At 46.6% G+C, this 25,047-nt stretch overlaps 1 protein-coding gene and 1 pseudogene across 2 annotated transcripts; one reads left to right on the top strand and one right to left on the bottom strand.

The window, feature by feature from the left end:
• Window positions 1–6,454: 6,454 nt before the first annotated feature.
• LOC101704930 (serine/threonine-protein phosphatase 2A 56 kDa regulatory subunit alpha isoform pseudogene) lies at window positions 6,455–7,815 on the top strand (annotated as a pseudogene).
• A 7,471-nt stretch (window positions 7,816–15,286) lies between these two features.
• On the bottom strand, window positions 15,287–24,694 carry Tektl1 (tektin like 1). 2 transcript variants are annotated; one of them, XM_004872514.3, is made up of 7 exons: window positions 24,034–24,694; window positions 22,088–22,192; window positions 17,526–17,724; window positions 16,760–16,926; window positions 16,574–16,669; window positions 16,374–16,487; window positions 15,287–15,846 (listed from the first exon to the last, which is right to left on the bottom strand). In XM_004872514.3, the coding sequence occupies exons 1-7, from the start codon at window positions 24,601–24,603 to the stop codon at window positions 15,586–15,588; spliced, it is 1,512 nt and encodes a 503-aa protein (XP_004872571.2). In that variant the 5' UTR covers window positions 24,604–24,694; the 3' UTR covers window positions 15,287–15,585. The 2 variants fall into 2 exon arrangements, with proteins under 2 accessions (XP_004872571.2, XP_021106052.2); XM_021250393.2 differs by having other exon boundaries at window positions 15,608–15,846; window positions 16,301–16,487; window positions 24,034–24,681.
• Between the last annotated feature and the right edge of the window lie 353 nt (window positions 24,695–25,047).

Raw genomic sequence — 25,047 nt, 5'->3', positions numbered from 1 at the left:
TTGCTAGGCTTAAGCAATCTTCTTGCCTTAGCCTTCCAAGAAGCTGAGACTATCAGTATGTACCATCTCACTTGCCTACAGGGATAATTTTTAAATAATCACTCTGTCCAACACTATGTTTGGGGAAGATAATTTACTGTTTGGTTTACTGACTATAAGAGTGAGCATACAGATCTTAAGAGTTTTTTGTTTGGTTGGTTGGTTTTTGGGGACAAGGTCTCACTGTGCAGTTCAGGCTGACCTTGAACTTAATGTGTAGCCCAGGATGGCCTTGAAATCACTTTGATCTTCCTGCCTCAGCCTCCCAGTTGTTGGGATTGCAGGCATGTGCCACTGTGCCTAGCTGGAGATCTTGGAGTTTGAGATGGATGAATTACTTGTTGATGACACCTTGGGGACTGTCACTCTAAGTGGAAAAAATGAGGCACAAAAATACCCAATTGTATTTTAAAATTTTTTTATTGCTGCCTTCTTCCAGGCTTGTATAAGACTTTGGTTTTTTTTCTTTTTGGTGCTGGGGATTGAACTCAGGTCCTTGCGCTTGCGCAGCAAGCGGCAAAACCACTGAGCTAAATCCCCAGCCCCAAGATTTTGGTTTTGGATTTTAATTTAATTTAATTTTATTGGTTAAATTGTTTTGGGTACATGTTCGTAGGACATCATGATTACATTCATCATGGGGAGCTGGTGCATGTACATAAAACACTGCAATTCTTTTTACTTCTTTTCCCTCTCCTCCCTCCCTCCCTCCCTCTGTGTCTCAGTACCTTTCTCTTTTGCAAGAGATCTGTCTCCCTGTTTCCTATTATCTTTTATTTTGCTCTTTATTTATGTTTTGCATTTTTAATATAAGAGAAAAATGTGATGTATAAGTTTATGTTCTGATTTATTTCATTTAAAATATAGTTTCAAGGTGTATCCATTTTCCTACAGGTGACTCAAGTTTATCCTCCTTTGTGGCAGAGTAATGCTCCATTGTGTGTAGAAAACCACATTTTCGTTATCCATTCATCTGTTGATGGGCATATAGGCCGCTTCCAAGATTTAGCTGTTAGGAATTGTGTTTTGGTGATTCCTAGGGATGGGAAGGGTGCCAGAGGTTGGGGTGGCAAGGTAGAAAGATGACAGATACAATCAATATACATCGTATGCATGTATAGAAATATCACACTGACTCCCATTAACTTGTACAATTAATGTGTATTAATAATAAAAAGTAACAAAAGAATGTTTCACTTTGAAGTTGACTCTGAGAGGCACTTAATTTAGCTCAAGATCAGTCAAGTTTGACACAGTTGACATTTTCGACAGAGGGCTTCTGTGTCGCAGTGTGGGGCAGGGCTTTCTGTGCACTGTAGGGCATTTAGCAACTTCACTGCCTACACACTGGATGCCAGCAGCGTCTTCAGTCCCCACTGTGACAAGCAAAAGTGCCTTCAGACATTGCCAAATGTGCCCTAGGGGAGCAGGCTCACGCCTGGTTGAGAACCACTGTTTTAATTCTGAGACTCCCCAGTAGAGCATCTCTGGAACATTCTGCCCTATGCTTGGTTGCTTCATGTATCAGGGAACTCATTACCTCAGAAAGGGTGCCTCCATGGTTAGACATTTTCTTCCTCAGAGTGAAATGGGGAGTAACTGCTGATGGGCACATGGTCTCCTTTTGCGGCAATAGAAATGTTTTGGAACTAGAGAGAGGTGATGATTGAACAACATTTTGCATGTACTCAACGCTACTAACTTTCTTTTGTTTTTGGCTTTTTGAGACAGGGTTGCACTATGAAGTTTAGGCTGGTCTTAAACTCACTGTGCAGCCAGGCTGGCCTTGAACTCACAGTGATCCTCCTGCCTCAGCCTCTTGAGTGCTGGGATCACAAGTGTGTGCCACCACACCTAGTGAATGCCAATGGCTTTTAAATGGCTAGTTTAATGTAATGTGGATTTCACCTCAACACACACCAGAAAATCTATACAGCTACAAAGAGTCAAGCTCTGGTCTGCATCTCTCCCTGGCTGATATGGTTCTGCTTCCTATGCCAGTGTCTTATTTTCCAGGAAAATTGGAAAGACAATAAAGAAGTCAGCAAAGTCACAGCCAGCTGGATAGTTCCTTACAAAGAAAACTTTATGATTCTAAATGGAAAATTAAGCTGGTGTGTGCCGTGTGCTATGTGCCTGTCATCATAGCACTCTGAGAGGCTGAGGCAGAATTGAGAGTTCAAGTCCAGCCTGGGCAACTTAGTGAGACCCTGTCTGAAAATAAAAAATTAAAAAAAAATGAAAAGAGCCAAGGATGTAGCTCAGTATGAAGGCCCTGAGTTCAGCTTCCAGTAATAAAAAAGGCAAATTTATTAATAAACACAGAAACACCCTGTGAACTTTATCTGTTTATTTCTTCATTTATGTATAAACAAACATTTACCTAATGTCCGCTATGTGTGAGGCAGGGGGATATAGATGTGGCTAAGATTCCCACAATCCTCCCTGTGGCAGAAATTGCTGGTGCCTCTCCCATACTCTTCCAGAGTTATTTCCATGCTACAGTGACCTCATACTTAAAAAAATTCATTAGTATTTTTATTAGCATATATTCATGATATATAATGCTTGTTTTAAGCTTGAGGTTTGATGCCTGTACATGTCACATCTTGATCATTCTCACTCCCCATCTCCCTCCCTCCTTTCCCTTCCCATCTTTACAGAGACTACACTCCTGTTTTCTACCATCTATCTTTTATTTTATTCTTTGAATTATTATTTTGAGCTACTCATATGAGAGAAACCATGCAATATTTAACCTTCTGTGTCTGACTTATTTCACTTAGGGTTATGGTCTCAAGATCCAACCATTTCCTACCAATGACTCAAATCGATCCTTCTTTCTGGCTGAGTAGTACTCCAACTCCTATAATTTTATGTTGTCTCAGCATTCATTTTTGAATGAGTTTAACTTTCTCATCTCAGAAGTGGGGCTCCTTACCTGATATTCTCCATCTTCTCCCAGGTCTTCAATGTAGTCCATTCAGACAAGGGCCATACACAGCCACCTCTTGGTGACTACCTCTTTATGGGACCAGATGCAAGATACAACCTTCTTCACTCACCTCACTGACCCCTCACCCGCACGGACTGTGCAGACACATGATGACCACCACCTTTCAGTTGCAGCATGACCTGGATCTTGTCCCTGTTTGCTTTAAACTTGCCAGATGAAATGCCCTGAAGGAACCCTGTTTGGATAACACCCGAGCCCCCAAAAGGGCACTGATCCTTGAGTCCCTCTTGCTTTCTGTTGCTCCCTGACCTTCAGGTGTGCCAGGTACCCCCTACTCTAGGACTATAAGTAATAAAATATTTCCCTCCTGTGGCTCTCTGAATTACTGGAAGAATGCTCTCCACCTTCAAGATCTAGAATTTAAACACATGCACGCTGAGTTTCCCAATTGCTAGTCCCAGAAACTACCTGAGGGCAACCTCGGGTCACCCAAGCTGGCTAGGCCAATGCAAAGGCCCAGTCCAAGGAGTAGGAGTTATTCCCTGCACTTGGGGCGTGCCCTCCGTGGTTGAGAATTGGTGGATAAACATCCCAGTTTCTCAACCCTGGGTGGGAATAACTGAGACACATGCTTTAAACTACCCATGAGAGCTCTCTGGAAGGACGGAGCCTCAGTTGCTTGTAGTAGGAATTTATTCAACACCCTTTTCTGGCTGCCCTTCTTTGGAGCATGGCTGCTCTGCTCCTATACTGGAGGCCCCTGGAATTGACTTCTAAGTAAACTGCTTACACTTGAATTGTTATTTGGGGGTCTGTTCCTGTAGTGCCCCAAACCAAAGCTGTACCTTTAGGGACTGTACAATCTCTAGAAAGACTAATTTTTAGCCTCCCTCCTTTTTAAAAAATTTGAGGTAGGGTCCTGCTAAGTCACTAAGTTTCCAAGTCTGGGGTAGAATTTGCAATCCTCCTGCAAATCAGTGTCCCAGAATGCTGGGATTAGGCCAGCATGCCTGACACCATGGCTTCTTATGAGAGGCAGGCAGAAGCAGGCAGGAGTGACAGTCAGAAGGATATTAATGATATAAGCAAAGAACCAGAGAGAGCTTTAAAGACGCTGCTGCTAACTTTGAAGATGGAGGAAGAGGTCATGAACCAAGGAATGTGGGTGGCCTTTAGAAACTGAAAACACCAGGACATGAATTTTCATCGGGAGCCACCAGAGGGACCATGGTTCTGTAGATACTTTGATTTCAGCCTCCCGAACTGTCCTGAGGTTTAAATTTGCATTGTTTTAAGGTGCTATGTTCATGGTAGTTTGTTACAGCAATACTAGGGAAGTTGTACAGAAATGAACGGGCTCAAGTGTTGGGTGGGGAAGAAATGTCTCACAAGGGATGGGCCTGGGGGAGATGGGTGAGGGATCAGATCTGTCACAGCCTTGGGGGCCACGGTAGAACTGTGATTCTCTGTGTGGACCAGGATGCCTGCCGTGACTGAGATGTGTTTTGCATTATGGGGAGAAATGAAAGTTGGACGAACAGGTTGGAGATTTGTTAGAATCATCCGGGCAAGAGCTGATGATGCTCTGGACCAAACTACAAGGGAGAGTTGGGGCAAGGGATGGAAGGAAACATAGGGATTTAAAATCACTAAGAGTTTCTATGGTTTACAACTCATAATAGCTAAATCCTGGAAGCAGTCTGTATGTCCATCGACAGATGAATGGACAAAGAAAATGTGATATCACACAATGGAGTACTGCTCTGCCGTAAAAAGGATGAATGTAGTCATCTGTGGGAAAATGGATCCTCTTTGAGATTATAATGTTCATTGAAATGAACACTGCAGGCTTATTAAATATAACATGGTTCCTCTTTTATGGGAAACCCAAAGTAGAACCAATTTAGAGTAAAATAAAAGGGAGAAACTAGAAAGTAGAGACGTAAATCTTTTGGAAAGGAGAAGGAGACGAGGAGGTGGAGGGAGAAGGGAAAGAGGAGGGGGGAGTGAAATAATTAGGATGGGTTATGTACGTGCACCAACTCCCCGTGATGAATGCGATCCTTATGCGCTGAAATCACGGATGAATAAAAACAAAGAGTGGCTGTGGTTTGCATATGGTGTGTTCCCTAAAGGGTCATGTGTCAGGAGCTTGGTCCCCAGCATGGCCATGTCAGTTGGTGTTGAGACTTTTAAGGGGTGGAGTCTAGTGGGAGATCCCTAGGTTGGTCATTGGGGCACTGTCCTTGCAGGGATAAAGCAGTTCTTGTGGAACCCTGAGCTAGTTCTAGTGAGCGTGGTTACAAGAGCGAGCCCCTGCCCGAGTCCATCTCTGCTTCCTGTCTGATGATGTGGTTTCTCAGTCTTGAATACATCATCTGCCATGAAGCCCCCGCCAGAGCCAAGTGGATGTAGGCACCAGGCCTTTGAACCTCGGGAGCTGTGAGCTAAATGGACCTCTTTTCTCTATAAACCTATCCGGTCTCAGATGTTTAGATATAATAACGAAAAACAGACAATTCAGGAGTGAAATGTGTGCCCAAAAATGCCTTCTCATACTTCACACCCGATGTGGCTTAGCTGGCGCTACTGAATGATGTTAATAAACCGACTGAGGGGGCACATGTGCCCAATGTCTAAGGGCAGAGTTGCAGGGCCAAAGTTTGAATTTCGTGATACCTGAGATACTTTTACCTTCCCCCATAACATTTTTAAAAAACTGCAGTGAGGTAGCCTATTTGGGGTCTCTAGGGTCATCAGAATCATAGAGACACAAAGGTGAATGGTAATTGCGGGGTCTGGGGTGAGGAGAGGATGAGGGGGTATTGCTTAACGAGAAGAGCGTTTCCGTTTTGCAGGATGAGTTCTGGAGATGGATGGTGGTGATGCCAACTCCATGCATGTAAGAAAGCCACCGGGCTGTACATTTAAGAAGAGCTAAGGGCGCCCCCAGCGCCCCCGCGCCCGTACCAACCACCTTCTCAAGTAGTAGCGGTCGCTGGCCGGGGCGAGTGCGCGCCCAGCGTGCGGGCGGTGGGGCGCCGTCTCGGGCCCTGCGGGCCCGGCGCTGACAGGGACGAGAGGGCCCCGCGGCGGAGCTCTGAGCGGACCCGCGAGGGCAGCGCGCCAGGAGGAGGCTCCGGGCCGAGCGGACGGCGCGGCCGGCGGGCGCTGAGACGCTGTCGGGCGGCGAGGACCGGCTCGGCGGCGCCCGGGGCGCGGGGAGCGGGCGGGGGCTCCGCGCCTCTCCCGCCGCCTCCTCCTCCTCCCGCCCCGCTGCCCGCGCGGTGCGAGCAGCAGCCGGAGCCGGCGCGCGCCAGGCCCGCGGAGATGTCGCCGCCGCCATCTCGACCTGGGAGAAAGTGGACGGCTTCACCCGGAAATCGGTGCGCAAGGCCCAGAGGCAGGAGCGCTCGCGGGCCTCGTCGCAGTTCCAGTTCCGCAGCCAGGGCAGCCAGGCGGAGCTGCAGCCCCGGCCCCAGCTCAAAGATGCCCCTTCAAATGAACAACAAGAGCTTTTCTGCCGGAAGTTACAGCAGTGTTGTGTACTGTTTGATTTCATGGACTCTGTTTCAGACTTGAAGAGCAAAGAGATTACAAGAGCAACGCTGGATGAACTGGTTGAGTATGTTTCAACTGATCGTGGTGTAATTGTTGAATCAGCGTATTCTGATATAGTAAAAATGATCAGTGCCAACATCTTCCGAATTCTTCCTCCAGTGATAATCCACATTTTGATCCGGAAGAGGACGAGCCCACGCTTGAGGCCTCTTGCCTCACATACAATTGGTGTATGATTTCTTCTTGAGATTTTTGGAGAGTCCTGATTTCCAGCCTAGTATTGCAAAGCGATACATTGATCAGAAATTTGTACAACAGCTCCTGGAGCTTTTTGATAGTGAAGATCCCAGAGAACGCGACTTCCTGAAGACTGTTCTGCACCAAATTGATAGGAAATTCCTCGGATTAAGAGCATTCATCAGAAAACAAATTAACAACATTTTCCTCAGATTTATATATGAAACAGAACATTTCAATAGTGTTGCTGAACTCCTTGAAATTCTAGGAAGTATTATCAATGGCTTCGCATTGCCACTGAAAGCAGAACATAAACAGTTTCTAATGAAGGTTCTTATTCCTATGCATACTGCAAAAGGATTAGCTTTGTTTCGTGCTCAGCTAGCGTATTGTGTTGTACAGTTCCTGGAAAAGGACACGACGCTGACAGAATCGGTGATCAGAGGACTGCTGAAATTTTGGCCAAAAACATGCAGTCAGAAGGAGGTGATGTTTTTAGGAGAAATTGAAGAAATCTTAGATGTCATTGAGCCAACACAGTTCAAAAAAATTGAAGAGCCACTTTTTAAGCAGATATCCAAGTGTGTCTCCAGTTCTCATTTTCAGGTTGCAGAAAGAGCGTTGTACTTCTGGAATAATGAATATATTCTTAGTTTGATTGAGGAGAACATTGATAAAATACTGCCAATAATGTTTGCCAGTTTGTACAAAATTTCCAAAGAACACTGGAATCAGAACATTGTATCACTGGTGTACAATGTGCTGAAAACCCTCATGGAAATGAATGGCAAGCTGTTTGATGACCTTACTAGCTCCTACAAGGCTGAGAGACAGAGCACCTTTTCTTTGCTCCTGAAATAATTTCTAATCACATTTTGGTTTTCTACAGGGAGGAAAAAGAAGGAATTGGAACGTGAAGAATTATGGAAAAAATTAGAGGAGCTAAAGCTAAAGAAAGCTCTAGAAAAGCAGAACAGTGCTTACAACATGCACAGCCTCCCCAGCAGTGCCAGTGCCGGGTAGAAGCAGCCTGCTCCTCTGTGAGGCGGCACTGTTTTGTACACGTTTTAAATACATAAAAACTGCAAAGCAAACCTCATCAGTATAATGTAATTAAAAGGCCAGTCTTTTCTGGCAACTGTAAATGAAAACGTATATGGACTAAACGTAGCCCTGTGCTATATCATGGCCACAGTATATTGTAACCTTTTGTCTAATCATTGATGTATTGCATCACTTCTGAAGTTTCACAGAAATGAATGAACTTTATCATCTATGAGTGAGATAATGATGGGAGTGGTAAGAATTATGACTTGAATTCTCTGTGTTGCACACAGACCAAGTAGTCTGCTCTGTATATTTTGCCTTCTATAATGTGCTTTTCACACTGCTGCAAACCTTAGCTGCATCCTAGGACAGAGAGTATTTCCTAAAATAAACTAAGGCCCCATCCTTGCCCTGCCCTTTGTCAGTCCCGGAAACATGCCGGTGGGATTCCTGCCCCAAACCCGCCTCATCAGAAGGAATTCCTGTATTCTGAATATGCAGAAAACCTTCCATCTCCAGTCTTTTAAAGCACAAAGTATGAATAAAAGCTGGAACAGTAAACCAAAATCCTTGAGAGTGCTCCCCACCAACACCCCTCCACCTGCAGTGCCCCAGGGCAAACACAGATCAATGGTGCAGCGCAGGCGACACCACTGCCCTTCGTCCATTCCTCTCCCCCAGAGGCTGCAGGCAGGGCCTTTCCAGGCCTCAGCCCTGCCCACCCCACCCCAGGGTGGAGGCTTCAGGTCCCACGTGTGGTGTTGGGCACTGCTAGTCGTCACTGCCTGGCTTTATTTAGAGGAAATGCAGTAGGCTTCCTCCATAGAGCACTGGAAAGTTGACTCCATAGAGGTCTTGTATGTTTTACCTGGTCAGGTATTTCTCACATCTTTTCCTATCAGAGTACCATTCCAATCTCTTAAATTGCAGTTGTGTGGAAACTTTTGTAATGAAAGATCTTCATGGGGTATTGAGCAGCATTTAATAAAGACTATGTTTGTATTTTGCCTTAAAAAAAAGAGAAGAGCTAAGATGGTAAATTTTATGTTATGAACATTTTACTATAGTAAGAAAATTGGGAAAATTGCATTGGTAAATGAGTGGATTTAACCTAAGGTGGACTTTCCTTTTCTTTTCTTTTCAGAGACAGGGTCTCACTATGTAGTCCAGGCTGGGCTTCAACTCATTATGTAGCCCAGGCTGGCCTCAAACTTATAGCAATCCTCCTGCATCAGCCTCTTGACTGCTGGAATTCTGGGCATGTGTTACTATGCCTGGCTAGAATTTTCAATTTTAAATACAGTAATTATAATATGTATAGCATTATGTAATGTAGTAGATAACATAGTATACAGTATACATAATATATGTTATTCATCCCATACTATTATTTCTTTAAATTTATTTTTAATCTTTTAGTACATGTTTGCAGTACATAATAATGACGTTTAATGTGGGGAGCTAGTACATGTACATAACACACCTTAATTCTTTTTACTTCTCCTTCATCCCCCTCCCTCCATATCTTGTTGCTCTTTCTATTTGTAAAAGATCTGTCTCCCTGTTTCCCACCTTTTACCTATCTTTCATTTTGCTCTTTAAGTGATTTATACCTTGGGTTTCTCATATAAGAGAAACTACGTGATATTTAAGCTTGTGTGTCTGATTTGAAACACTCAACATTATGGTTCCAAGGTGCATTCATTTTCCTACAAATGACTCATATATCCTTTTTTTTTTTCTGGCAGAGTAGTACTACATTGTGTATACATACCATGTTTTCTTTACCCATTCATCTGTTGATGGACATATAGGCTGCTTTCAAGATTTAACTGTTATGAATTTGACTGCTATAAACCTGGGTGTGCACATATCTCTATAATATGATGTCTTTAATTGTTTTGGACAGGTACCTAGAAGGGAAATAGGTGGGTCAAATGGAATTTCTATTTTTAGGTTTTTGAAGAGTCCCCATTTTGATTTCCAAAGTGATTGTACCAGTTTACATTCCTACCAACAACGTAGAAGGGTTACCTTTCCCCCATAGCCTCTTCAGCACTTTTTATTATTTGATTTCTTGATGGTAGCCATTCTTTCTAGATTAAGATGGAATCTCAGTATTGTTTGGATTTCCTTTTCTCTAATGGCCAATGATGTTGAACATTGTTTTCATGTATCTATTGCCCATTTGTACTTCTGAGAAAAGTCTATTCATTTCAGTTGCTCATTTCTTGATTGGATCTTTTGTTTTGGGGGTCTAATTTTTTGGTTCTTTAGATATTCTAGATATTAGTTCTCTGCCTGAGGAGTAGCTGGCAAAATTTTTTCCCCATCTTTCAGTGGTGCTGCCGCCTGCCTTGCAAGCGCAAGGTCCCAAGTTTGATCCCCGGTACCAAAAAAAATTTTTTTTTTCCCACTGTGTAGGTTGTCTCCTCACTATATTGGTTGTTTACTGTGAAGCTGTTTAATTTGATACAATCCCATTTGGTGATTCTTAATGTTATTTCTTGTGCAATTAAGTTTCTGTTCAGAAAGTTCTTGTTTATGCCTATGTATTCAAGAGTTTTCCCTACTTTATCTTCCAGCAGATTTAGTGTTTCCATTTCAATATTAAGATCGTTGATCCATTTTGATTTTAGTTTAGTGCATCATGAGAGATATGGGCCGAGATTCAATCTTCAGCATGTGTGCAACTAGTTTCCCAGCACCACTGTAAGGAAGCTATCTTTCCTCCATCCTGTATTTTTGGCCCCCTTGTAAAAGATCAAATGGTCGAATGTGTCTGGAGTTGTTTCCGTATCTTCCATTGTTTCCCTGTACTTGTTATTATTACATTCATATATTTTCCTTTTTAAAAAGAAATTAAATGAAAGCACTCTTGTGGGTCTTTTGTTCCCAATGGGTAAATCATCCTGGGGAGTCTGGCAGCAGCGAGGCATGCAGGGGGGGCTCCCCTAGGAAACGCACAAGACAAGCAGATACCTAGGCCAGCGCCTAAGAGTCAGGTTCCCTAGGTTTGAGATGTGGCTCAGGAATCTGCATCACAATAAGCAGTGCTGGTGCTGCCATGCAGATGGCACCTTTGGGAACAGGAGACATTGCCAGTCTTTTTAATGTTACTTTTCGTTAGCATATTTTAATTTTATCCATTAATGGGGTTGTATAATGCACTGAGCAAATCTAACCTCTCTTTTTGCACTCCCCCAGCCTTCCCAATGCTCAGTAATTACCATTTTAGCTTCAGGCTGGACTTTTTTCAGCTTCCACATAGGAGTGGGGATATAGTATTTGTCTTTCTCTGGGTGGTTTATTTCGCTTAACGCAATGACCTTCATTTCTGTCCACTTTGCTGCAAATGACAAGACTTCATTCTTCTTTATGGCTGCCTAATACTCCATCATGCTTTAGACCATGTTTCTGTTTCATCTATTCATCTGTTGATGGACACCTAGGTGGGGTCTGTATTTTGGCTGTTGTCAATAGTGCAGCAATACACATGAGTGTGCAGGTATCTCTTTGGTGTGCTGATTTCATTTCCTTTGGATAAACACCCAGGCGTGTGATAGCTAGTTCCCAGGGTGGTTTTACTTTTAAGTTTCTGAGGAACTGCCACATTCTTCTCCATAGTGGTTGCACTAATCTATACCTGACTCACTGCGTATAAGAGTTCCTTTTCATCCACAGTCTTGCCAACATTTAGAAATTTTTATTTGATAGTTGCCATTCTAATTGCATGGGATTGTAAGTCCATGGGATTCAGTGGGATCTCACTGAAGTTTGAATTTGTGTTTCCCTGACGGCTAATGATATTGAGCATTTTTTATGTATTTGTTGGCCATTTGTATTTCTTCCTTTGAGAAGTGTTTCATCAGATCAGTTGCCCATTTTTAAATTGTATCATTTGTTTCTTTAAGCCTTTCCTTGTGGATACTAACCCTTTGTCAGATGAATAGTTGAGAAATATTTTCTCTTGTTCTGTAGGCTGCCTCTTCACTCGACAGTCTCCTTTGCTCTACAGAAGCCTTTTAATTTAATATAAGCCTATTTATCAAGTTGTGCTTTGGACCCTGTGTGCTTTTCCCACCACAGTTTTTAAAGTTCAGACCAAGCCCCGTACGTGCTGGGTGGCATACACAAATCTTCCCACTGTTCCAAGTCTATTTCATCATCCCCAAAGTGTGGAGGATGACACCCACCCTGTGGTACCACTGGGAGGCTTTTGAGCGCCTGCATCTCACACTTGGAGAAGCAGCTGAAGCCTTGGCTCTGAGGCAAAGAGGGGGAATTATGCAAATGCTATTTGGGAACATTGCAAGGGCCCAGTCAGCAGCCAGGACAGGCTGCACCCCACAGAGCAAAGCACTGCTAGGAAAGGAGCATTTGCATTTCTGTGCAAGGTTCTGGGAATCAGAATGGGTGAAGGTGCAGGCAGAGGGACTCAGAGTGGGTGTGGTGGTGCCACCTGTGATCCCAGCACTCTGGGAGGCTGAGGCAGGAAGACTGTAAGTTTGAGATCATTCTGGGCAACTTAGCAGCTTAGTGAGACCCTGTCTGAAAATAGAAAAAATAGGATGCTTGTGCTGTGTGAGACAGCATATGGAGGGCTGGTGATGTCGGTGGTAAAAAGAACTTACCAACAGACCAGGAGTATGGAAAAGATGGGTTCAATTAGATCAGGGGACACTGTCAAGAGAGACAGTGGGTGAGTTTCCAAGAGAGGAACCGCACCATCAGGGCTTTTATGAGTTGGGGGATGCGGAAAGAGTAGCAAATGTGATTATCTAAAGAATGTCTTTTCCTGGATCTTCTAGCACCCTGTAGACTTCCAGGAGCACTTGCATTGTGGCTAATAATGTAGGTTTACAGTAGCAATTTTGACAATGCCATTTTCCTCTGGCTTACAGAAGCCCCTAGCTTTAGATTAAGGAGGTGGTAAGGAGGTCTGTATGTATCTTACAGAAGACAGATCGGGACTTCTTGGGAAGAATGAATGGAACTTACATCAATATTTTTGTTGCTGTCTTATGACCACAACCTATACCAGGAGCGGGGTTGTCTTTAACTGGAGTTCTGCTGTTAAGGATTTTAACCTTTTTGTTGCCAATGGGGGCCACTACAGTTTGTTTATCATAAAAGGGCTGAAACAAGCAAGCAGGACATCAGCTCATTGGATTCCAGCTAGAGGAGAATCGAACATCGGGTAGCTAGAATTTCTCACTGCTCTGTGCATGTCTGCAAATGGCCATGAACCCATCACTGATTTTTTTAAGGTAGGAAGGTTTTTTTTTGTGAATAGATGAATTCACGAATATGGAATGTGTGATGAATGGGGATGGGCTCTCAGGTCTTTATTAAATTTGTTCCGATGGAGTGTGCTATCTGCTTCCTGTTGCAATTCTAATCAGTATGGGAAGATGTGCTGGGAGGAAGGATGCTCGTGTGGAAGTGTGAGCCCCACAGAGCCCTTGTACCCCACAGGTTGTGAGATCCCTCTTTGAAATAAGGAAGTTGACCAAGATACGCAGCAGTTCTGAGACACATACAGCTGCTTTGTGCCCCAGCTTGGTAAACCTGGGCAGGAGGCTTTTTGACAAGCATTTCCCTATCGAATGGGCACAACTGACCTCATCTCCATTTGGTTGTCATGGAGACTTATGATGATCTTGGTCCCTGCTTACAGTGTGGAGCGAGAGAGAGGGCATGAGATCTGACCCAGGCTTCATTTCTGCTTTGCTCCTTGCTGGCATCTTAACCTGGGGCAAGCTGACTTTACTTTTCTGAACTTCATTCCCTTCTCTGTGAAATGTTGGTGCTTGTGCCTGTGGGATTGGCTGGCTTTGCCCACAAGACCAAGACTTGTGAGGCCGTTGTTGGCCTATGTAGAGTCAGTCCCATGAGAGGGGTGTGTGTCTCGCTTAGCTCCTGAGGTGTTCCCAGCACCCAACACAGCCTCTGGCACAGAGGAGTTGCTTAGGAAATGCAGTCATGTCGGGAGCGATGCTACATAATTTTAGGGAAAATCATTTGGTTAGCCTAGTTCTCCTGCCTACAGCCCAGCTATGGCATTCCGAGACATAATTCCATTTTGGCCTCCAGTCACAACTGAAACCTCAATGATCTGGTGATGCTGTGATTCTCCAGGACAAGATTACACTAGCGGGAGACATCCTGGGAGGAACAAACATCTACTCAGTTCTTCATTGTTCTTGGACTGTTACATCTTGTTTGCCGCGATGTACTGAACTCTGCAAGTCATTTGTTTCTCCCTTTTGTCTTTGCTGCCCAGAGCAGCACTGATCAGACCCAAAGCTCAGCTCCTTCTCAAAGTCTCATTTCTCTACCTTTTCTGTAATTCGCCTTGTGCTGCCATGGCTCGCAGGAGGCTAGGACTTACTGCAGAGGTTCTAGTAATGTCCCCTTTCCCTGTTCCCTACACAGTCATCCTTGGGTGTCTGTAGGCATCGGTTCCAGGAACCCCATGGACACCAAAACCCAAAGATGCTTGAGGATTGTACGTAAGATGGTGTGGATTTGCATAAAACCTGTGTAGAAACTCAGATGGATGTTAAATCATCTCTAGGTAATACCTAATACAATGTTGATCACTGTTATACTGAGTCAGCCGCAGTGGCTCATGTCTGTGATCCCAGCACTGAGGGAGGCTGAGGCAGGAAGATCGTGTTTGAATCCCACCAAGGCAACTTAGGGAGACTTTGTCTCAAAAAAGAAGGGGGCTGGGGATGTATCTCTGTGGTGGAGTGCCCCTGGCTTTGATTCTCAGGACTGGAAAAAAAAATTATACTGTGTTTAGGGAGTAAGAACAAGGAAAAAAAAATCTGTACATGTTGAGGATAGATGCATTTTTTTCTGAAAATGTCAGTTCGAGGTTGTTTGAATTCATGCATACAGAGTCCATGGGTATGCATGGCCAGCTGTTTTGTGGCTGCAAATAACATCGCTCTTCCTGCGCTACCCTCTGAGATCTTCTTGGGGAGATCAGTAATCACAGCTTAACGTAAGTGTTCTGTGGTGGTGTCCACAAGGTCTTGGGACAACATAGGAAGAACTGAGCTACCACTCCAGAGCCTCACCCCAAAGATCGTGTCGACAGCACTGAGTCAACGTGCGATGTCCTTGAGGTAGGGGCCACGTTCTCACCCACTGCTGCTGCAGCGACCTGGTTGGTTCACAGCCTTGAGCTTCGTGGGGTTAGGGTCACAGCAGGGCTCAGGGGAGTCTTCTCTAGGGTTCAGGCTCCCATATCAGCCATGAAAGTGTCACTTTTGTGTGACTTTGGGTAAGCCACTTAACCTCTCTGCACCTCCATTTCCTCAGCCTGAAAATGGAGCTGCTGATAACAACAGCTTAAGGTCACTTTCGATTTAGGATATGCAGCAACTGTGTTACCGGCTGCATGAACTCATCTATCCTGACCACAGCTGTGTGAGGTGGGTGCTGCGGCTGGCGCTTCTCATTTTACAGGTTCTCTGAGGTCAGGGAAGGGTAGTGACTTGCCCAAGGTCAACCAAGTACAAACTAGAGAGGCTGGATTTCCGGGGGATCGAACTCGGGTCCTTGCGCTTGCACAGCAGGCGGCGAAACCACTGAGCTAAATCCCCAGCTCGACAATTAGGATTTTTAATTATAATTCGGCTGGAGGGAAAGTGAGTCAGAGAGGAGTGGGGGGGCCACTGAGCAGGCAGCCCACGAGGACAAGCAGGCCAGGGGTTGGGGACGCACAAGCATCACTTAGGCACCCCGGTGGCCTTGCTGCGCGCTGGAGCCTGGGTGCGCGGGCCCCCGTCCTCTAGCAGGAGCTGAGCCCTGAGCTCCTGGTAGCACACGCGCGGGTGCCGCTGGCGTTGGCGCAGGCGTATCACGCTGTGGTCGACCTCCTGCGCGATCTTCTTGCAGTTGTGGCTCCAGGACAGTTTACCGCGCTCCGCGAGCAGCTCCTTCAGGTTCTTTTCCATGTGCAGGATATGGCGCTGCAACTGGTCGGTGCCCTGGAAAGGTGGTAGGGCCGTGCCAGGGGACCAGCCAGTCCCAAGCAGAGGGCGGGGTGCTGTTGTGATGGGCGGGCACACCTGGGCCAGGTGTGCGGCTGGCCCGAGCATGACAGAGGCGGGAGGGGCCTCGGATGAAGAGTCACCCTCGGGGCTGGTGTGGCCCGCCTGGGAAGGAGCAGCCCAAGAGCGGGGCACCTCACCCGGGGGTTGGAGGGAGAGGAAAGACAGCTGGGCCAGATTTGCCCGACAAAGAACACGCACAATGGGATCCACTGAGAGAGGGGATCCACCTGGAGTGTGAGGGTCGGGGTGGACCTCACCCGGGGAACATCTGGGCCAGGTGTGGAGGGAGGGCCCCCACGAAGGTGTGCGTGGGAGGTGGACAGGCGTTGAAGGGACGGTAAGCATTGCTGGGTCTCCCTGTGGGCTGACTTGGGTGAGGGGGTCTTACCTGGTCGCATATGCTGGAGCAAGCAGCCTCTCCAGGATGGGGCTGCACCTAGATGGGGCGGGAGGGGCCGCACCTGTGCTAGGCGCGAGGCCTCAGGGAGTTGGGTGCCGACGTGTCTCTGGTACACGCGAACCAGGGGTCTGTTCAGTTTCTCTCGAGTCTCCAGGTGGCTTTCGGACAGAGGACCCTGGCGGAGCGCAGTGTGCCAACCAGTGGGGCCCGGGCCACCCCAGCGGCCCTGCCCCATCCACGGTGTGTCCCCGCTGCCCTGACCTTGATGAGGCCGCAGGTGATGTACATCTCTTGGTTGAATTTCGCGCACCGGTGAATGGTTCCCCTCATCAGTCCTAAACTCAGGTTCATTCTTTCCTGGAGGTGTGGGGGCGCAGGGAAGCCGTGCTGGCTCCGGGTCCCCCATCTCCAGCCCGGGTCCCCGCCCCGCGGCCACCCCGCGCGCACCTTCAGCTCCGAGGTCTCCCGTATCTTCTGCGCCAGCGTGGCGCACACGCGGTCGCTTATCTGCTGCTGTTGCTCCCTGACATCTGACTCATTTTTGGCCATTTCTGCCAAGGTTTCCTTGGACTCCATCAACAACCGCTTGGCTTCGTTCAGCGCCGCAGAGCACTCTGGGAACCCACAGGGCCCGGATGGCGTAGGGCGAGCCCAGACCCCTCCTTCCCGCGTCTCCCTCCCCTGTATTCTCAGGCAGTCTTGGGCCACGGGCGACTTTAAGGAGGGACTGGGAGAAAGTCAAGGCTATTAGGTCTTGGACTGGTTTCCTCAAAGGAAGCAGAAGCTGTGAATGAAGCCAGGCGTGGTGGTGCACACCTGCCATCCCAGCACTCTGAGAAGCTGAGGCAGGAGGATCGAAAGTTTGGGCTCAACCTGGGAAATTTAGTGCCTTAGGGAGATCTTGCCTCAAAATGTTAAAAAATGCGCGCGCGCGTGTGTGTGTGTGTGTGTGTGTGTGTGTGTTGGGGGGGTGCTGAAGATGTAGCTTAGTGCAAAGGCTCTGGGTTCAATCCCTAGTATCAAAACAAAACAAAACAACTCAAAAAACCAAACCAATAAAACCAAACCAAACCAAACCAAACCTGTGTGTGAGATGCGGGTTGCCCAGGAAGCGAGAGAGCATGGGGGTTAGACATGAGCTCGGGGCGTGGGAGAAGGGGTGCACTCACAGCCAATGACATCCACTATCACAGACTCCTCCCTGTGGGGCTACCTGGGGTGTAGGTGCCCAAGGGGTCAGGAGGAGGCGTCTTCTGGCCCCGAGGGCGCGGAGTGGGGACGCGGGAGAGGTCCACGCAGGAGTGGTGGCCCGCCTGCTCCAGAACCTTGTCCAGCGGCTGGTTCATGAGCTCCACGGCCTGCAGCCTTTCCTTACAGTAGAAGCCCAGCGTGTCGCGGCAGGAGGCCAGACTCTGGGGGCGGGGAGGCAAGAACGAATTGGGCGAATTGGGCGGCGGGCTGCGGGCGGGAAGATGATGTCTTTGCGGGGTCTGCGTGTTGTGAAGCTTAAAGGGATCTGCACAGGTTCTTTTCTTTTGCTAGTGCTGGGGATTGAGGCCAGGGTCTTACACACGTTAAGCAGTTGCTCTACCACTGAGCTACCCCCTCAGCCTTTCCTCCCATTCTCATTGTTGATACTTTAAAGGGATTGATATTTACGGAAATATTTTCTTATTTAATTCATTTGCCCAAATTTCCAGAGAAGTATTTTTCTTTCATGATATCCCTCTTCTTCTTTTTCCTCCCCCTCCTCTTCATTATTACTATTTTTATTATTTTTATTTTTGATACAGGGTCTTGCTATGTAGTCCAGGCTGCCTTGAACTCACTAGTAGCTGAGGGTAGCCTTGAATTTGGGGTGATCCTCCTGCTTCAGCCTCTTGAGTGCTGGGATTACAGGTGACCAGCTATTAAATCTCTTTTAAAAATGTCAAATCTGTATTTCATACGAAAGAAATTTCTTCCCTCTTGGCCCACATCACAACACCTTTCAAGGTCCTTTTTATTTATTTCTCATTTAAGTTTTTATTTTAATTGGCAAATAATGACAATATATATATTTATGGGGGCACAACATGTTTTTGATATATGTATACATTGTAGAATGATTATATAAGCTAATGACTATTTCTATTACCATATACACCTTTTTTTGAGTAGAGAACATTTAAAATTTGTGCTTTTCCACTTACTTGTTCCCTAGCTTTACTGAAGTATAACTGAAAAATTATATATATTTAAGGTGTACAACAACAACAAAACAACAGCAACATGACGATGACGATGACAATGATGATGATGATGGTGCTAAGGATGCATTGCTAGGGATGGAACCCGGGGCCTTGCCCATATTACACAGGTGCTCTACTACTGAGCTACATTCCCTAGCTCCATGGGAGAGTGTAAAGGAGTTATACATTCGATAACCAACCACACAGGAGCTGGGTGTGTTGGTACATGCCTATAATCCCTGCACTCTGGGAGGCTGAAGCAGGAGGATTACAATTCATGTGCAGCCTGGGCAATGTAGTGACTTAGGAAGTCTCAAAATAAAATGGGGGATGTGTAACTCAGTATGAGGGCCCTAGGTTCAATCCTCAGTAACTCAAAACCAAACCAAACCAAACCAAACCAAACCACAAAAAAAGCTACATAAGGTTTGGCAAGGTTGGGCTCACTGTTACTTTGAGGCCCAACTTCATCAAAACAGAAGTCATTCTGGACAGGTCTACACTCAATGAATTCCTCCTTGCTCCCGTCAAGACACTCGATAGATCCCTTAAATAACCACATTCCCTGGAGCCCCTTTCACCTCTCCTCTCACTAAGCCAGCTTTTATTTTTCCTTGTCTTCCCTTTTTATGCAAATATGCTTGTGATATATAATAAATGCATTCATTGTGGAGAACTGGTTCATGTATGCATTGTATCGGGGTCGTTTTATTTCCCCTTGCCCTCCCGCCCTCTGGTCTCCCCTCATCTGGAGATCCCCTTCCCACCTCTGCAAAGTCCAGCTCCCTGCTTCTTGTAGTCCATCTTTCATTTTGTTCTTTAATTTATTTATATATTGGGCTTCTCATAAAACAGGAATCATGCAATATTTAACCTTCTGTTTCTAGTTATTTCACTTGCCATAATGGTCTCAAGGTGCATCCCTTTTCCTATGAATGACTCAAACTTGTCCTTTCTTACAGCAGAGTAGTACCCCGTTGTGTACATAAACTTCATTTTATTTGTCCAATATGTGCTGATGGACCTGTAAGGTGCTTCCAAGATTTAGCTATTATGAATTGTAGTTTTGCCTTTTCTTTAAAGAGTTGGTAAATCCCAGCTTATGCATTGATGTTCTGGATTTGTAAATAAAATTTTATGAGGGCACAGCTTATGTCCATTCTTTATACTCATGGTCAGTGGCTACACTGAACCGTTATGCCAGAGAATGAGCAGCAGACAAAGCTGAAAATGTTTACTATCTGGCTCTTTAAGAAAAAGCTTGCTGAATATAGAACTTACACAAATGGAATTTTACTTATAGAACTTTATAGAAATGGAATCGTACAGTAAACATTCTTTTTTGGGGGGAGGGATACTGAGCATTGAACTTAGGGGCTTTCTACCACTGAGCTATGAGCCTGGACTTTTTTACTTTGAGACAGTCTCCCTAAGTTGTGCAGGCTGGCTTCCAACTTGCAATCCTCCTGCCTCAGCCTAGAGCAGCTGGGATTGCACGCCTGGTACAGTGAATGCTCAGTGTGTCCAGCTTCTTTCTATGAATACATTATCTTTGGGATTCATCCATTTGGTTACCAAAATGGCTTTACCAAATCTTTCATTCATTAATTCAAAGATTCATCAAGACTCTATTGTGTGCTGGGCAGTGTGGCTGCCGAGGGAGATTCAGTGCTCGGGAAATGGGGATGGGGTGGTATGTTCCTGGCTGAAGAAGGGAAGTCAGCAGGTGCAGACAAGATTGGCTAGCAAGTGGGTCAGAGAAATGGGGATTCACCAAAGTGAGGCATAGGATCAAGAGAGGTGGGCTCTTTGAAATTGTAAAACAGACATAACAGGGCCGGGGATTTACAGATGCAACATAAAACTTGCCATTGTCACTCTTTCAAGTATGCAGATCAGCAACATTAAATGTGTTCCAATGCTGGGTGGCCATCGCCACTGTCTATTTCCAGAACTTTTATATCATCCCAAACATCTTCACCCATTAAAGGATAACTCTCCAGTTTTGTTTGCCATGCTGGGGATTGAACTCAGCAAAAAGTGCATGGTCAGTACAGACACATTTCCCCTCCCCCCATATTTTACACCTGATGTTGATAGAATCAGCATGTGGCACCCATGGGTAGAGAGGGCTGCTGGTATAGGAGGGACAGAGGAAAAACGAAAGAAGTTCCTTTTGGTTGTTTCCATGCACTGGGTCAGTACAGGTTGAGGAAGGAATGAGAAGTTGGAGAGGTTTGAAGAAAGAGAAGTGCTACAGTTTGGACCTGGACTGTCCCTGAAAAGCTCATGTTAAAGGCTTGGTCCCCAGCCTAAGGCACTGCTGGGAGGTGGTAGAACCTTTAGGAGGTGTGGCCTTGTGGGAGGAAGTGTGGCCTTGGATGGGATAGTAGGATCCCAGGCTCTTCCCCTCTCTCTCTTTGCTTCCTGGTCACCATGAAGTGAGCCAAATACTTCTCACTGTGATGTTCCGGCCTCACCACAGGCCCAAAGCAATAAACCCAGTTGACCATGGACTGAAACCTCTACAATCATGAGCCAAAATAAACCTTTCCTTCTAGGTTATCTCAAGTATTTTGTCACAGCAATTGAAAGCTGACTAACACAGGAAGTAACTTGCACAGCAGGGAAACAAGCCTAGAGACATACAGAGACCCACAGGAAAGTTTTGAGTGCCTCTTTGTGACTTGAGTTCATGATTTTGAGTTGAAACAAGTAAGCTTGACAGTGAACATTTTTCCCCGTTGACATCCAGCCTAGCTACCAGTGGATTTCTGTTTCTGTCTGTTATTGGTCTTTCCCCATCTTCCTATTTTCCTTTCTCTCTTTGAAGCCTTTCATCCGGTGCCAACCCTCATGATCTTTCTCCTTGTCCATTTCAGACTGGGTGAAAGGATTTTTCAGGAATCTCCAGATTTCAAGGAATGTGATGATGGTTAGGGAATGTGCCTGATTGAAGTTCAGCACCATGGACGGCGTTCATCTTTACACCTTCACTCTACCTAAATGTCTGCTTGTCCCCTCTTTGAAAACCTCTTGAATGTGACCTCTGCCAGGGCAAGATCAGATCTGATCTGTTCTCCACTTTGTCACCAATGCCAAGCATAGTGCCTGGGACAGCAGGGCACTGGATTAATATTTGTCACACGGATGAGCCAAATGTACACACAATTAGGTTACCAGCCAGTCCTAACTGGTTCCCAAGGGTGCAGTGAGAGAAGACAGAGCTCAGGTAGAGGGTGAAAAACTCAAGGCCCTCAAAACACTTGGGGTGAAATCACAGCCTTACCATTGGCTGGCTCCAGGCCTCAGGTGAGATCATCTCTTTCTGAGCCTCAGTTTTCCCAACTCTAAAGAGAGGATTAAAGTTTCTATTTCACGGGAGAGTTTTAAGGAGTTCAATGATTACACAAGGTGGTGCACATTGTTATCCTGAGGTGACAACTCCATTTCTTCATACCTCAGTTTCTCTACTTTGAAAAATGGGAATGTGATGAACTGTCAGGTCAGTTTGGGTTGAGGGACTTGCTGTTATAGTACTTACCTTGAGCAGGGTCTCTGATTTTTCCATGTCTTTCTCCATTTTCCTCTTCATGGATCTCAATTCCTCCTTCTCCCATGTAAGCATACTGTCAGCCTTGTCAGGGACCTAGAAAACAAGGAGAGAACAGCATTCAAGGAGAGCAGCCTGAAGGGAGATTTCCTTCTAGGGTAGAAGAGGGCTTGCCAACTTCATAAACTATGGACTTGGAGGTTGAAGTTGTGTGTGTGTGTGGGGGGGGACTTTACACTTTGGGAATCTCACTGCCTGATAAGATTTGATCCCTTTAGGGGCTCTCACTTGGGGGGATCTTACTTTCCAGAGTTTGAGGCTGGGGACTTCTCCCCTTTAATGATGGGAGACCAGTGGGCTGGGATCGAGGTGACTAAACTTGGGGGAGGGTTGTTCTCATTTCTTAACATGGGTACCCCTCCTCAGTGATGGGCTTATCCCTCTCCCTGGCTACACATGGAGAGGTCTCCTTATACGGATGAGGAGGACTTGCCCTTTGGGGTCTTATTTTTTGGATACAGAGGCTGGAGGCAGGAATCTCACCTTGAAAGCAAGGTCTCGTTTCTCTAAAGGGACACTTAGAAGTTTCTTATCTTTTAGGGTGGGGTCTGTCTGACATTTTACTTCACGGGGAGAGTTTTTGCCAGGGTCTGTCTGACATTTTACTTCAGGGGAAGAGTTTTTGTGAGGGCGGGACTAAGGGCCTCACCCTTTCTCCATGGCTGGAGGCTTAACCCTTGGGGGCGGGGGCAGGAGTCTGAAGTCTCACTCTGGACCCAGGACCTTTCTTCTCCCTAGATGGAGTCTGGAGAGGAGCTCTCACTTCCCGAGGCTGGGGTGTGGGTTTTATTTCATATTTTCAGGGGAGTTTCATCCACTCTCCACAGCTAGAGGATGAGGGTGTTTCCTCCCTGGAATTGAGGCATTGAGGGTCTCACGCTAAGGAAAGTTCTCATCCTCTGGGCCTGGGAGCTGAGTGGGTGATTTTATGCTGGGGCTTGGCAGTGATTATGGACTTTACTCTTTGGAAAAATCTTCTTTTTAATTTTTCTTTTAACTGTAAAAAATTTTATTTGTACATGTTTGCAGTATGTAACGATCACATTCATTATGAGGAGTTAGAACATGTGTGTAACACAGCTAATTCTTTTTCCTATCCCTTTCTTCACCCTCCCCCATTTGCGACAGGTGTATATCCCTGTTTCCTATTACCTCTCTTTTATTTGCTCTTTAAATTACTTTGGGTTTCTCATATAAGAAAAACATGCAATAGTTAAACTTCTGTGATTTGTTTCACTTAACATTATGGTCTCAAGGTGCATCCATTTTTCCTACAAATGACTCAAATTATCCTTGATTATGGCTAAGTACTACTGCATTGTGTATAAATATATTCTCTTTGGGCAGATTTTCTTTGAGTCAGGGGTTCCACTCTCTCTCCTTGGCTGGGAGATTGGAATAATTTCTCTCTCTTGTAGGAAGGGAACTGTAAATCCCATCTCTTTGGGGGTGGTGTGTCTCACTCTTTAGGACTTAGGGGCGTAGACATCCCATCCTGGGATACGTGTGTCCTTATCTTGTACCTCTGCTGACTGGAGTTGGGGTAGGGGAGGTGTTCTCTCTATGGGGAAAGTTTTTCTCAGGCTGAACTGAGCCGAAGCCTTCCGTTTTTTTCGGACAGGATCTTGCTATGCAGTTCAGGCCAGGATGGCTTGGAATTTGCAGTGATCCACCTACCTCAGCCTCCTGCGATTACAAGCGTGCACCACTATGCCCGGCTGATCATGTATTATTATACTGATGGGGGGGGGCGGTGCTGGGGATCAAATCCATGGCCCTGTGCATGCTAAGCGAGCGTGCTACCACGAACCACACCCCCAGCTCCCTTGAAGCCTTCAGGTTTCGCAACTAGGTGTGGGGATGGGAAGGTCCCCCACCTTCTCGGGTTCAGGCCGGTAGCCCCGCAGCTGGACGCTCTGCCGGTTGAGGAGTACGCCCTTGCGCACATCGCTCAGTCTGTGGTCCGTCGCCTCGCGCTGGCGCTGCAGCAGCCGCAGCTGCTCATTGATCTGCTGCTGCGCGCGGCTGAGGCGGGCGGCGGTGAGGCGCGCGCCCCGCGCATGCGCCTGCGCCACCTCGGCCGTCTGCAAGGCGAGCGCGTCGCGGAACAAGGGTAGCGGCAGGCGAGTGCGCCAGGCCGGGGTCTTCATCTTACTCTTCCACAGCGTGACGCCCTCTCCCGGCGGCGGCTTCTCCACGGTTGTGCCGCCTTGAAGCATCTCCACGCGGAAGCGCCAAGGCTGGATGTAGGCAGCGCGGGAGAGGTGGCGCGCCACGTGCGGGTCTCGCACGCTGTCCGCGGACTGCCACATGGTCACCGCCTCCTGCCCGCAGCGGTCGGTCGCCAGGTGGGCCTGGTGCGTCAAGGCCTGCGCCGCCTCGCACCACGCCGGGGCCCCCACGCGGGTGTCCTGGCAGCGCTCAGCTGGGGGCAGCAACACGGGCATGGTCCCTGCTTGGTGCTGGGCCTGGCTCAGGTTCCCCAGGCAGAGGAACCAGTGCGCTTCCAACCACGCACGACTCTGTCCTGGCCTGTGGAATGAGGAACGAGCGTCACCTTGGCGACGGGAACAACGAAACAGATGGAGTTCTGTCGTGGGGGAGGGGACAGACAGGGAGCGGGTGGGATGCAGTCTGTGCTTTGGAGACCTGCAGAGCTTTCTTTGGAATTCCTGCTCCTGGAGAAATCTGATCTTACCTATCACTCCTCTGGCTGTTGCCTTTTTTTTTTTTTTTTTTTTTTAAAGAAGTAAAGCAAATCCAATTTGCAGACGACATGATCTTGCATATAGAAAATCCTAGGAAATCCAGTAAAAACTGTTGGTACTAGTAAGTTTTTAGAACGTTGAAAAATATAAAATTGGTATGCCGATATCAATTATATTTTAAAC

The sequence above is a fragment of the Heterocephalus glaber genome, unplaced genomic scaffold (assembly GCF_053883595.1).
Source record: "Heterocephalus glaber isolate CG9 unplaced genomic scaffold, H.glaber_assembly_v1.0 deba00001760, whole genome shotgun sequence".
Lineage (NCBI taxonomy): Eukaryota > Metazoa > Chordata > Mammalia > Rodentia > Bathyergidae > Heterocephalus > Heterocephalus glaber.
This window is presented reverse-complemented; position numbering and strand designations above follow the sequence as displayed.

Bases quoted from the DNA above. Each gene is read 5' to 3' on its own strand.
- Tektl1 (XM_004872514.3), bottom strand. From the start codon at position 24,603: ATGCCCGTGTTGCTGCCCCCAGCTGAGCGCTGCCAGGACACCCGCGTG. The intron at 16,927-17,525 runs GTAGCCCCACAG...GTGGGTTCCCAG, and splicing joins CTTGGGCACCTACACCCCAG to AGTGCTCTGCGGCGCTGAAC. The intron at 15,847-16,373 runs GTGCGGCCCCTC...CCACCTTTCCAG, and splicing joins AGGCCTCGCGCCTAGCACAG to GGCACCGACCAGTTGCAGCG.